The sequence below is a fragment of the Pristiophorus japonicus genome, chromosome 12, assembly GCF_044704955.1.
Source record: "Pristiophorus japonicus isolate sPriJap1 chromosome 12, sPriJap1.hap1, whole genome shotgun sequence".
In the NCBI taxonomy this organism is placed as follows: Eukaryota; Metazoa; Chordata; class Chondrichthyes; family Pristiophoridae; genus Pristiophorus; species Pristiophorus japonicus.
The window spans coordinates 62405094-62419485 of record NC_091988.1 but is presented as its reverse complement, the minus strand read 5'-3'; the positions used below and the strand labels follow the sequence as shown (position 1 = coordinate 62419485).

Sequence of the window (14392 nt, the reverse complement as noted above, 5' to 3'; positions counted from 1 at the left end):
CCGAGCTTTATGATAGATAGGTCTTGCATCAGAATCCAGGTGAATTTGCACCTTGGCTCCAGTAAAATTACCAATGCCCGGTTCAAACAAAGAAGGAAACTTCATCAACACTTGAGCACACGAAGTGTCATCCATTGAGGACAACGCTTTGACATCATTCCAGTTCCACTTGATTTTCTCAAGCCAATTCCTGCTGAACAGCATTGGACTATTATCTAGGACGATCCATAATGGTAGATCGTGAACCACACCATCATATGAGACTTTGACTACTGCACTGCCAATCACCAGTATGAATTCCTTAGTGTAAGTACACAACTTGGCATTGATGGGATTCAGCTTAGGCTTCACAGCCTCAGTGTCCCACAGCTTGTTGAATGTCCTTTGGCTCATTATCGACTGACTCGTACCCGTGTCCAGCTCCATTGATATAGGCACGCCATTCAGATTTACATTAACGATTATCGGCTGGATCTTTCCCAAGAATGAATGCAGACTATACACTTCCTCCCTGGGTTGTGTATCCGGGCCAGCACTGGACTGGTCATCATCAACAATGTAATGAGCTTGCTCAGTTGTAGGCACATTCGCTGAAGATGCTCCACTTGCGAACAGCCATTACAGGCGTAATGTTTAAACCGAAACTGATGAGGCCAATGATGGCCCCCACAACGCCAACAGGGTGAAATCAGATTCATACCAGTTGGCGGACTCTGAGCAGCTATAGGTTTCACATAAGCAGTCGAGTAGGCCCTGCCATAAATAGCACTACCAGAAGATGACACAATCTTGTTTACAGTACCTGCCGTGGAGCTCCAACTCTTTGATGATATCTGCCTCAAATTATCATCAGTCATCATGCATGCTGTTATATATGCAACACCTTGTAGCCAGCATTCTACTGCCACCTGAGGGCGCATTTGTTGGAGTCCCAAGGGATCCCAGCATCCCTTGGGAGCACTGCATATAAGCAGGCCTCCCATGCTGTGCCCGCACTCTGGAGTCAGAATAAAGAGACTAAGGTCACACTTACTCAAGCCTGCAGTACTCAGTCACATTGCTTTATTTGAGACATAACAACTGACGACGAGTAATAGATAACGAACCATCACACGAAAATGCAGAGAACTGTTGGTATGCTGGAGAAATTCTCAGGTGACGATTGGGAAGCCTTCGTGGAGCAACTCAACCAATACTTCGTGGCCAACGAGCTGGAAGGGAATCAGAACGCTGCCAAACGAAGGGCGATCCTCGTCACCGTCTGCAGGGCAACAACCTATGGCCTCATGAAGAATCTTCTTGCTCCGGTGAAACCAACAACCAAATCGTATGAAGAACTGTGTACGCTGGTCCAGGAGCATCTAAATCTGAAGGAGAGCGTTCTGAGGGCAAGGTATTGATTTTATACGTGTCAACAGTCTGAAGGCCAGGAAGTGGCGAGCTACGTCGCAGAACTAAGGCACCTTGCAGGACATTGCGAATTTGATGGATTCCTGGAGCAAATGCTAAGAAACTTTTTTGTGCTTGGCATTGGCCATGAGGTTATCCTTCACAAACTATTGACTGTTGAAACACCGAACCTGAGCAAAGCCATAACGATAGCCCAGGCATTTATGTCCACCAGCGATAACACCAAACAAATTTTGCAGCATAAAGATGCATCGGCAAGTTGTACACAAAGTAACGTTGTTTTCAGGCAAGAATGCATATGGCAGAATGAACACGTTTGCAGCTACACGACCTCAGATGACTCAGAGTCCACCATCATGTGCGAATGCGAGGCAATTAACGCCTTGTTGATGCTGCGGAGGTGATCATCGAGCCCATCAATGCCGCTTCAAACACTATGCGTGCAAAGGTTGTGGAACAATGGGACACCTCCAGCGAATGTGCAGACGAGCTGCAAACCCTGCAAACCACCACTTTGCGGAGGAAGAGCGATCCATGGTGGATCAGGCTGAACTAGAGATTCGAACCAAGGAGGCAGAAGTGTACCGGGTACACACCTTCACCACGAAATGTCCACCGATCATGTTAAAAGTTGAACTGAACGGAATTCCAGTATCCATGGAATTGGACACTGGTGCGAGTCAGTCTATCATGAGCAAAAAGGCCTTCGACAGGCTGTGGTGCAACAAGGCACAAAGGCCCAAGCTGAGCCCTATTCATACCAAGCTGAGAACTTACTCTAAAAAGCTGATCCCTTTAATTGGCAGCGAAGCAGTAAAAGTCTCCAATGATGGAGCGGTGCACGAACTACCACTATGGATTGTACCAGGAGATGGCTCCACACTGTTCGGCAGAAGCTGGCTGGGAAAAATCCGCTGGAACTGGGACGACATCCGAGCGCTTTCGTCGGTCGACGACGCCTCATGTACCCAGGTTCTGAGCAAGTTCCCGTCGTTGTTTGAGCCAGGCATCGGAAATTTCTCTGGGGCGAAGGTGCAGATCCACTTGGTTCCAAGTACACGACCCATCCATCACAAGGCACGTGCGGTGCCATACATGATGCAAGAGAAAGTGGAGATCAAGCTGGACAGGCTGCAACAAGAGGGCATCATTGCACCGGTTGAGTTCAATGAGTGGCCAGTCTGATTGTTTCGATTCTCAAGGACAATGGCACGGTCAGAATTTGTGGGGACTATAAAGTAATGATTAACCGTTTTTCGCTGCAGGACCAGTACCTGCTATCCAAGGCAGACGACCTATTTGCGACGCTGGCAGGAGGGAAGATGTTCACCAAGTTGGACCTGACCTCGGCCTACGTGACGCAGAAGCTGGTGGAATCTTCGAAAGGCCTCACCTGCTTCAGGATTTTTTCCAATAATTTTCCCACCACTGATGTTAGGTTGACAGGCCTGTAATTACTCGGCCTATCCCTTTCTCCCTTCTTAAACAAGGGTACCACATTAACAGTCCTCCAGTCCTCCGGCACCATGCCCAAATCCAAAGAGGACTGGAAAATGATGGTCAAGGCCTCTGCTATTTCCTCTTTTACTTCGCTCAACAGCCTGGGATATATTTCATCTGGGCCTGGGGACTTATCTACTTTCAAAGCTGCTAAATCCCTTAATACCTCCTCTCTCACTATGTTTGTTTCATCCAGAATCTCACACTCTTCCTCGAAAGCAGTATTTGCCTTGCCACTTTCCTTTGTGAAAACAGACACAAGGTATTCATTAAGAACCACACCAACATCTTCCACCTCCACACAAAGATAATCCTCATGGTCTCTAAAAGGCCCTACCCTTTCTTTAGTTATCCTCTTGCTCTTAATATATTTATGGAACATCTTTGGGTTTTCCTTAATTTTACTAGCCAAGAATGTTTCATGCTCTCTCTTAGCATTCCTAATATCCTTTTTAATTTTACCTCTTAACTTTCTATATTCCTCCAAAGATTCTATAGTATTTAGCTATCGATCTATGACATAAGCTTCCCTTTTTTTCTTTATCCTTCCCTGTAACATCCAGGGGGCTCTAGAATTGTTATTCACACCTTTTTTCTTTAAGGGCACGTGTTTGGCCTGAGTCCTCCGGATCTCCTCCTTGAATGCCTCCCACTGTTCCGACACTGATTTACCCACAAGTAGCTGTTTCCAGTCCACTGTGGCCAAATCACTCCTCAACTTAGCAAAGTTAGCTTTTCCCTAATTTGGGACTTTTACTCCTGGTCTATCCTTGTCCTTATCCATAACTAACTTGAATCTGACTGAATTATGGCTACTGGCACCCAAGTGCTCTCCCACTGATACCCCTTCCACCTGCCCAGCTTCATTCCTCAAAACTAAATCCAGAACCGCCCCCTCTCGTGTTGGGCTTGTTACATACTGACTAAAAAAAGTTCCTTTGAATGCTTTTACGGCTACTTCTAAAGCAGAGGAGAAATGAAACTGCAGAAATGAGTTAACGTTCGTAGTCAGTTCCACACAGGAAATACAGCGGTCCGCAGACAAGCTCACCCAAGCAAACAATAGCATCGAGTTCAGAGGGAGAAGAACAAGTGAGGTGATTCCAATATCTGTGGAGTAATACCGGAGAACTCTTATAATGACCAGTTCGCATTTGTGAGTGATACTGATAAGATGGTAAGTGCACTTAAGCTTTCATCATTACAGTCACTCCCCTTCCGGTTAGGGTAGGGTACTTTTGTAAACTTATTAATTTCTACAGCTCTGAAAAATTCCACTAGCAGACACAATGGCTTTCCAGCTTTGACTCAGCTTCAAAAAATCTAAATCAAAATTGACAAATGAATTGAGTTTATGTATTTATGATTTTGCTTTCTCGCCCCCTTCCCTCCTCTCTATTTAGCGTACAGTTTCTGTCTTCTTCAGCTCCGTAACCGGGGCCTGGCAGGTGTACCAGGGTGGTTTACAGCTGGTCTGTCTTCCAGTTTTCCATTGCGCCCAATATTAGAGGGTCTCTGCATCCTGTCACTCTCTGGCTCACTCTGTTTCAATGTTCCAATGCACAATAACGTGTGCATGTTTAGTTATCCATCTCCAACCAGTCATAGCGGTTTGTCCTCCACTTATGGGACTTGGATAAGGACCTGAGGGAATTGGATAAGTACCTGAAGGAAAGGGCGGGAGAGTGGGACTGGCTGAAGTGCTCTTGCAGAGAGCCAGCATGGGCTTGACGGGCCAAATAGCCTCCTTCTGTGCTGTAACCATTTTATAATTCTATGTCCCTGGGCTGTGTTTAACTTCCCCTCTCTGGCCTGTTGTAGCACGGTTAGGAAATTGCTTAAAGGATGCAAAATGAGAGTAATAACAACAATTTGCATTTATATAGCACCTTTATCATTGTAAAACATCCCAAGGCGCTTCACAGGAGCGTCATCAAACAAAATTTGACACCAGGCCACATAAGGAGATATTAGGGCAGATGACCAAAAGCTTGGTCAAAGAGCTGGGTATTAAGGAGCGTCTTGAAGGAGGAAAGAGGGGTAGGGCGGCAAAGCGGTTAAGAAGGGCATTCCAGAGCTTAGGTCCTTGGCAGCTGAAGGCACAGCCGCCAATGGTGGAGCAATTAAAATCGGGGATGCACAAGTGGCCAGAATTAGAGGAGTGCAGAGATCTCGGGGGGGTTGTGGGGTTAGAGGAGATTAAGGAAATAGGGAGGGGGCGAGGCCATGGAGGAATTTGAAAACAAGGATGAGATTTTTTTCACTGAGGCATTGTTCAACCAGGAATCAGTGTAGGTCAGCGAGCACAGGATTGATGGGTGAAAGGGATTTGGTGCGAGTTAGGATGTGGACAGAGTTTTGGATTAATATAGGTTTATGGAGGGTGGAACGTGTGAATGGAATAGTCAAGATTAGAGGTAACCAAGGCATGGATGAGAGTTCCAGCAGCAGATAAGCTGAGGCAGGGGCAGAGTCGGGCAATGTTACGAGGGTTGAAGTAGGCGGTCTTAGTGATGGCGCGGATATGTGGTCAGGAGCACATCTCGGGGTCAAATACAAAACCAGGGTTGTGAACAATTTGGTTTAGCCTCACACAGGGAGAGGGATGGATTTGCTGACTAGGGATTTTGTAGTCGGGACCGAAGACAATGGCTCCGGTCTTCCCAATATTTCGTTGGAGGAATGTTCTGCTCATCCAGTACTGGATATCGGGCAAGCAGTCTGACAATTTAGAGACAATGGAGGGATCAAGAGAGGTAGTCGTGAGGTGTCGTCAGCGTACATACAGAACCTGACACTGTGTTTTCGGATGATGTCGCCAAGGGGCAACATGTAGATGAGAAATAGGCGGGTGGGCTAAGGATAGATCCTTGGGGGACACCAGAGGTAATGATGCGGGAGCAGGAAGAGAAGCCGTTGCAGGTGATTCTCTGGCTACAACGGGATAGATAAGAATGGAACCAGGCGAGTGCAGTCCCACCCAGCAGGATGACAGTGGAGAGAGTTGGAGGAGAATGGTGTGGTCAACTGTGTTTAATATAGCAGCTAAAGTAATAGTTCTTTGGACAGGATGGCAGTAAATAGGAGTATCCCCAGGGGGTCAGTATTAGGACAATTGCTCTGAAATGTGAGGTGATATATTTTGGGAAGAAGAATACGGAGACGATATATGATGTACGCTAACATTTAAAAAGGAGTAGAGCTGGAGAGAGATTTTGGGTTTGGATATCCCTCTTCCCCTCACCCTTGAATGGCCTAGCTCTAATTTTAAGGTTATGCCCCCTTGTTTTTGCCATACTTGCCACAGAGGGAGTACAACAAAGGTTCACCAGACCGATTCCTGGGATGGGGGGATTGTCCTATGAGGAGAGATTGAGTAGACTAGGCCTATATTCTCTAGAGTTTAGAAGAATGAGCGGTGATCTCATTGAAACATACAAAATTCTTAGAAGGCTTGACAGGGTAGATGCAGGGAGGATTTTTCCCCTGGTTGGGGAGTCTAGAACCAGGGATCACAGTCTCAGAATAAGGGGTCGGCCATTTAGGACTAAGATGAGGAGAAACGTCTTCATTCAGAGGGTGGTGAATCTTCGGAATTCTCTACCCCAGAGGGTTGTGGAGGCTCAGTCTTTGCCTATGTTCAAGACAGAGATCGATAGATTTTTGAATATTAAGGGAATCAAGGGATATGGGGATAGTGCAAGAAAATAGAGTTGAGGTAGAAGATCAGCCATGATCTCATTGAATGGCAGAGCAGGCTCGAGGGGCCGAATGGCCTCCTCCTGCTCCTAATTCTTATATTCTTATGTTCTAGGCTCCTCCACCAGAGGAAATAGTTTATCTCTATCTACCCTAGGATGGCTTGCATCCTAGGGTCTTAAAAGAAGTGGCTGCAGAGATAGTGGATGCAATGGTTGTAATCTACCAAAATTCCCTGGATTCTGGATTGGAAAACTGCAAATGTAGCGGCCCTATTTAAAAAAGGAGGCAGACAGAAAGCAGGAAATTATAGACCAGTTAGCCTAACATCTGTCATTAGGAAAATGCTGGAGTCCATTATTAAGGAAGCAGTTGCAGGACATTTGGAAAAACATAACACAGTCAAGCACAGTCAGCATGGTTTTATGAAAGGAAATCATATTTGACAAATTTACTGGAGTTCTTTGAAGATATAACGAGCAGGATGGATAAGGGAGAACCAGCGGATGTAGTGTATTTGGATTTCCAGAAGGCATTCGATAAGGTGCCAAATAAAAGGCTACTGCACAAGATAAAAGCTCACGGGATTGGTGGTAATATATTAGCATGGATAGAGGATTGGCTAACTAACAGAAAACAGAGAGTCGGGATAAATGGATAGTTTTCCGGTTGACAAACGGTAAATAGTGGGGTGTCACAAGAATCGGAGCTGAGGCCTCAACTATTTACAATCTATATTAATGACTTGGATAAAGGGACCGAGTGTAATGTAGCCAAGTTTGCTGATGATACAAAGATGGGTCGGAAAGCAAGTTGTGAGGAGAACACAAAAAGGGATATAGATAGGCTACGTGAGTGGGCAAACATTTGGCAGATGGAGTATAATGTGGGAAAGTGTGAGGTTATCCACTTTGGCAGGAAAATTTAAAAAGCAAATTATTGTTTAAATGGAGAGAAATTACAAATTGTTATAGTACAGTGGGACCTTGGGGTCCTTGTGCATGAAACACAAAAAGTTAGTAAGCAGGTATAGCAAGTAATCAGGAAGGCAAGTGGAATGTTGGTCTTTATTGCAAGGGAATAGGGTATAAAAGTAGGGAAGTCCTGCTACAACTGTATAGGGTATTGGTGAGGCCACACCTAGAGTACTGTGTACAGTTTTGGTCTTATTTAAGGAGGGATATACTTGCACTGGAGGCAGTTCAGAGAAGGTTCACTAGGTTGATTCCTGAGATGGAGGGGTTGACTTATGAGCAGGTTGGACCTATACTCATCGTTCAGAAGAATGAGAAGTGATCTTATTGAAACATATAAGATACTGAGGGGGCTCGACAAGGTAGATGCAGAGAGGATGTTTCTCCTTTTGGGGGAATCTAGAACTAGGGGGCATAGTTTCAGAATAAGGGGTCGCCCATTTAAAACTGAGATGAGGAGGAATTTCTTCTCTCAGAGGGTTGTAAATCTATGGAATTCTCTGCCTCAGAGAGCTGTGGAGGCTGAGCCATTGAATATATTTAAGGCAGAGATAGACAGATTTTTGAGCGGTAAGGGAGTGAAGGGTTATGGGGAGCGGGCAGGGAAGTGGAGCTGAGTCCATGATCAGATCAGCCATGATCTTACTGAATGACGGAGCAGGCTCGAGGGGCCAAATGGCCGACTCCTGTTCCTATTTCTTATGTTCGTATGTACCCTCTCTACCACAGCATACCATGGACAATGCCAATGTGTTGCCCTTTAAAGTGGGGAGAGGAGAAATGTTTTTTTTTTAAACTGGCTGTCAATTACAAAGACCTTTTGGCCTTTTAAGTTTCAAATGGCATCTCTGTCACCAATAGCAGCATTGAAAGCAGCCCTTGTGTGCTGCATTGGGAGGCTGCAAGTAACAGCAATGATTCTGCAGAACCTCTTTCCACCATTTGCAAAGCACCCACCAATTATCTGCACAGATAGGCCCCAAGTTTCCACATGATTTGCTCCTGATTTTTAGGAGTAACTGGTGTAGAACGGAAATCTGAATTCTCATCATTTAGTTTGCTCCAGTTCTAGTCAGTTAGAACAGTTTCACTTTGGAACAGAAATTTTTTTTCAAAAGGGAGCGTGTCCGGCCACTTACACCTGGTTTCAAAGTTTCATGAGTGAAAACTTATTCCAAACTAACTTAGAATGGAGTAAGTGAAGATATTTGTATGCTCGAAAAAACCTTGGTCCCCTCCAACAGTGCAGCACTCCCTCAGTATTGGACTGGAATGTCAGCCTAGATTATGTGCTCAAGGCCCTAGAATGGGACTTGAACCATCAGCCTTCTGAATCAGAGGTGAGAGTGCTACCCACTGAGCCACGGCTGACAAGGAGAAACAAGCCCAAGAGAAAGGTTGTTTTATAAGGTAAAGGATTTTTTTTTAAACTATAATACTCTCACATTACTTAACAGGATACTTGGAAGATTTGCTTGAGAGTACTACTGCTCCTTCTTTTCAATTGCAACCTTGCCTGGTGTCGTTTTCCGATCTACCTGCCTTGTGATAGCGTCAGGATGGACAGAAAGATTAACTGCAGCAATAGGGATTTAAAGTCAGTGCCAACAATCAGGTCGGAAGATGCAACCATCCTACTGCTGAATGGCAATTCACTACAAGAGATCAAAAACCAAGCTTTCTCTGGTGTCCCGAGCCTTGAGGTGATTGACCTGAGTCACAACTGTTGCCCTGGGAAACTCCGCTTGCCTGGCCAAGAATGCAAATTGACCATCGAGTCCAGAGCCTTCCTTGACCTTCGCAGGTTAAGAAAGATCGACCTTACAGGAAACAGTTTAACAAGTATCCCACCGTTGCCCGCTACCCTCACTCAGTTGAACTTGGTGCTCAACAACATAGTCCACCTGCAATTTAGCAATGTCTCCAATCTGGTAAAGCTGGAGGTTCTGAACATCAGTAAAAACTGTTTTTACCAAAATCCGTGCAACACTTCATTTAGCTTTGAGGAGGACACCTTTAGGAACATGCCTAGGCTGCATGTACTGGTGATGAGCTTCAATAACATCACTGCTGTGCCCAGGGGCCTTCCGAGATCTTTGAGATCACTGAGCCTCTCTGAGAATAAAATCTCGCACATTTCCTCAGAGGATTTTAGAAACCTCATTCATTTGGAACAGCTTTTCCTGGCATGGAACTGCCAACGATGTGATCACGCTGCCCAACCCTGCTTCCCTTGCAAAAACAACAAATCCATTGAGCTGTCCCCTGAAGCCTTCCTCCACCTTCACAAACTGAAGGAACTGGTGCTCAGGGGCAACTCCCTTAGGCACCTAGAAAATCGGTTATTCCAGTCTCTGGGGAGCTTAACCTCCTTAGATCTATCAGACAACTTTCTTGCCCGCGAAATTCAAAACGCCACATTTTTTGCAAACTTGACCAAGTTGGAAAATCTCAACTTAATGTACAACTACGAACGTTTTAAAACCTTTGCTAGTCTTGTCCTGCCTCCTTCTTTCGGGAATCTGACTTCTTTGAGGAAATTTCAGATTGATGGGTATTTCTTCCACACGTTGGATAAAGGTGGCATACACTCGTTGCTCAGCCTTCCCAACCTTGCGTCTGTCAACTTCCGAATGAATTTTATACAGAATATTGACCTGAAGCTCTTTGAAAATATGACATCATTGAAATATATCGGGCTGTCCGAGAACAAAGTGACCTTTTCGCTGCGAGACTCCTGTCGGTATGGGTGTGAAAATAGCGGAATTAATGAGGACGCCACTGTCACCAGCCGTCAAGAGGGACGGATCCCTGAAAGAAGAGGTGAATACGAGAATATTGAGGAGACCGGAACTGAAGTTAAGCTGTCTCCCCACTTTTACTTTCCCAGATGTTCTTTTGGGAAGATCTTTGACTTGTCGTCCAATAACATTGCAGATATCAAACCAGAAAATTTCGAAGGGCTGGAGGACATTGAATGCCTACTGATGTCTTGCAATTACATGACACAAACCCTGAATGGCCATCAATTCAACAGATTGAAAAAACTGAAGTATTTAGACCTTGCACACAATAGAATTGATTTCTACTTTAAGGAGGCGTTTTCTGAAATCCCAACGCTCGAGGTTTTAGATCTCAGTTACAACAGTTATACTTTTCAAATGAAAGGCATGGGGCATCATTTCCAATTCATCGAGCACCTCCCTTCTCTGAGGTGCTTAAGTCTAGCAAATAACCAAATCGCAAAAAGGGTCTCAAGTGAGCTGCACAGCAACTCTTTGAACATCTTAAACTTTGCTGGAAACATGCTGAGCATCATGTGGGAAAGTGGGACAAATACATACTTGAATTTCTTCTACAACCTTCACAATTTAACATCCTTGGACATCTCAAACAACATGCTGAAGACGGTGCCGCCAGGGGCCATGATTCGATTCCCACCTAATCTGAAAGAGCTTTACATCAACAACAACCAGATTGACTTTTTCACCTGGGACCATCTGACAGGGCTGGGAAAGCTGGAAACTCTAGACTTAAGCCACAATTTACTTCAGAGGCTGCCTGCAAAACCGTGCCAGTTTCCCAAAACATTTTCCAAACTTGTCCTGCAAAACAACAAAATAACAACATTTCCCAGCAAGTTTTTCTCCACCGTCAAAGCATTGCGTTATCTTGACTTAAGCCACAACTATATCAAAATATTACACGAGAATAGTTTCCCCTCTCAGTTACTGGGGAGTTTGGAGGCACTTGCTCTGGGCGACAACCCTTTCAGATGTACCTGTGATTCTGACTGGTTTATTCATTTCCTCAAAGGTACCAACATGTCGTTGGCACACCTCACCACCAGTTGGAAATGTGAGTTTCCAGAGTCAGAAGAAGGCAAGAGCATTCTGTTGACAGATCCCCTTTCCTGCCAGAAGATTTACGGAAGGATCAGTTTTGTCTTGTCCTTTCTGGTAACGATAACCTTCACGGCCCTCCCGATATTAAATAAGCTATTTGGTTGGGACTTTTGGTACGCTTTCCACATTTTTGCTGCCAAGTTAACATGCAATGCAACAATCCCCTCAGAAAGTTTGCAATACGATGCATTCATAGCTTTCGACACCACCTGTAAAGCTGTCGCCGATTGGGTCTATCAAGAACTTGTGGCCAACCTTGAGAAGAAAGGACAATGCAGTTTCAGGCTATGCCTCGAGGAGAGAGACTGGATTCCGGGCAAGTCATCAATAGAGAACTTGTACGATGCTATCTACCAAAGTAGGAAAACAATCTTTATACTGACCAGCACTTATTTCGTAAGCGGACAGTTAAGGCAGACCTTCTTCATCGCACACCAGCGGCTATTGGATGAGAAGGTGGACGTCATTATCTTGGTTCTTTTGGATCAATCTTTAAGGAAATCAAAGTATCTGCAGTTACGCAAGCGACTGTGCAAAGCCTCTGTCTTAAGTTGGCCCCACAATCCACATGCAGAACCCTATTTCTGGCTCAAATTGCAGAAAATATTGACCAGGGACAACTGGTTGCAGTATGATCCAAATTTCAGTGAGAGTTTTTTACCCTTTGAATATAGCTTGCAAAGCATCCTGTGGCAAAAGCTTTAATCTGAAGAGCAAGGGCAGAGTACCTTGTTAACCCCTAATCCAGTAATTCTTGACTCATAAGTTTACTCCTTCAGTCGTGCCCAGGTTAATGGATAAACGTCACGAGAAGCTACTAAGACAGAATAAGTTAATAAGTCACTTCCTGTATACCTACCAAAGCAACATAAGCCAATAGGTCACTTCCTGTCTACCTCCCAAGGTGACATGGGCCACTCATTCACTTCCTGTATAGCCCCAAGGGCTGCATTGGTCAAGGAAAAAAGTTATGGAAATGTTAAAATAAATTTTGTTGGATATACAATTACAGTAACAAAACTAGGAATGCGAACGGGGAAAAGAAAAATATGTGAAGGAGAACAAAAGAGAAGACCCGATGAGAAATACATTGTTCAAAACATATTATATTTAACATTATTTTCATGCTGATTTTGTAGCAAAGGTTTAGTATGAAATTTCTAAAGCTACTGCTGAATCAGAGTAACTGAATTGCTGCAATGAGGTTTGTTTCAATACCCAACTGTTGCACAGAGAACTTAAGAAAAGGCGAGGCTAGAATTCTATAGATATGGGAGGGGGGAATCAAATTCATCCTGTCAATAACTTTACTGAGAAAGTAAAATTAATATTCATTCCAACTGTTTTAGTTCAAACTATCAACAGGAGGTATTTCCCCCCTTAGTCATCAATCAAGGGGCAACTTGACCAGTGGCTCAGTGAGTGGTACTTTCGCCTTAGAGTTAGAAGGTTGCGGGTTCAAGTCCCATCCAAGAGACTTAAGCACAAAAGTCTAGGCTGACATTCCAGTGCAGTACTGAGGGAGTGTTGCGCTGTCGGAGGTGCTGTCTTTTGGATGAGATGTTAAACCGAAGCCCCATCTGCTCTCGCAAGTGAATGTAAAAGATCCCATGGCACTATCTCGAAGAAGAGCAGGGGAGTTATCCCCGGTGCCCTGGCCAATATTTATCCCTCAATCAACATAACAAAAACAGATTATCTGGTCATTATCACATTTCTTTTTGTGGGAGCTTGCTGTGCGCAAATTGGCTGCTGCATTTCCCACATTACAACAGTGAGTGCACACCAAAAATGCTACATTGGCTGTAAAACGCTTTGAGATGTCTGGTGGTCGTGAAAGGCGCTGTATAAATGCAAGTCTTTCTTTCTTTCTTTAAACCATGTGTCGCACAAAGGACTATGGGGGTCATTTTGACTTTGGGTGATCGTCCCATTGACTCCAATGGAAAGGAACGTCGGGAAAAGTGGACAATGGGCAGCCAAATCAGTATCGCCCATTTTACAACATCACCCAAAATCAAAACTGCACCCTATCTGTCAATAACCTTGCCTTTGTTTACCACCTCCCCCTGCTTGTCCTATCTCCCCGCAATACATCCCAAGCTGCTCTGGAAAGTGTTTCGTGTTTGCTGTAATCTTACAAAATAGTTTGTATTCATCGTTTGTAGTTTATTCTGTCACCTTCTGTTTTCTGTGTTAATTGTTATGCCAGTTTGATTTTGGCCTCTGTTAGATTATACCAGCACCTCACAGCATTAATGCTATGTTAAACAGTACTCGAGGGAGGGGGGAGTGCTACAGGTGTAGCAGACTCATCTCTTGACGTATGCAGTTGCATTTGATTTTGAATAGACCCCTCCTATTGTCAGTTGAATGTCTCACTTCTAGGCCCCTAGAAATTCTACAAGATGCACTGCAGCAACTCACCACAGCTTCTTCGGCAGCACCTCCCAAACCCACGGCCTCTACCACCCAGAACAAGAGCAGCAGGCGCATGGGAGCACCATCGCCTCCAATTTCCCCTCCAGGTCACACACTATCCTGACTCGGAAATATATCGGCCGTTCCTTCATCGTCACTGGGTCAAAATCCTGGAACTCCCTCCCTAATAGCACTGTGGGAGCATCTTCACCACACGGACTGCAGCGGTTCAAGAAGGCAGCTCACCATCACCTTCTCGAGGGCAATTAGGGATAGGCAATAAACGCTGGCCTTGCCAGTGATGCCCATGAACGAATAAAATAAACTTGGAATGGACATGGAGTAAATATTCTCTGGTAACGGTTCGTGGCTGAATGTATCTCATTGACATCATCAACATAGATTTACAGAGGAATCACCACAGGTGAGATGCATTGGCTCCTTAAGGAACTGTAATGTCTGTAAGCTTGTAATGTTTGTAGC

The 14392-nt window shown here is 44.8% G+C and overlaps 1 protein-coding gene across 1 annotated transcript; it reads left to right on the top strand.

The window, feature by feature from the left end:
- Positions 1-1869: 1869 nt before the first annotated feature.
- tlr9 (toll-like receptor 9) lies at positions 1870-12336 on the top strand. Its single transcript, XM_070894779.1, has 2 exons — positions 1870-1998; positions 9041-12336. The coding sequence occupies exons 1-2, from the start codon at positions 1870-1872 to the stop codon at positions 12191-12193; spliced, it is 3282 nt and encodes a 1093-aa protein (XP_070750880.1). The 3' UTR covers positions 12194-12336.
- Positions 12337-14392: the final 2056 nt, after the last annotated feature.

What these genes read in the sequence shown, in the direction of transcription:
- tlr9 (XM_070894779.1), top strand. Translation starts at nt 1,870, where the DNA reads ATGGGACACCTCCAGCGAATGTGCAGACGAGCTGCAAACCCTGCAAAC. An exon ending in AGGAGGCAGAAGTGTACCGG is followed by an intron (nt 1,999 to 9,040) that starts GTACACACCTTC and finishes ATTACTTAACAG; the next exon opens with GATACTTGGAAGATTTGCTT.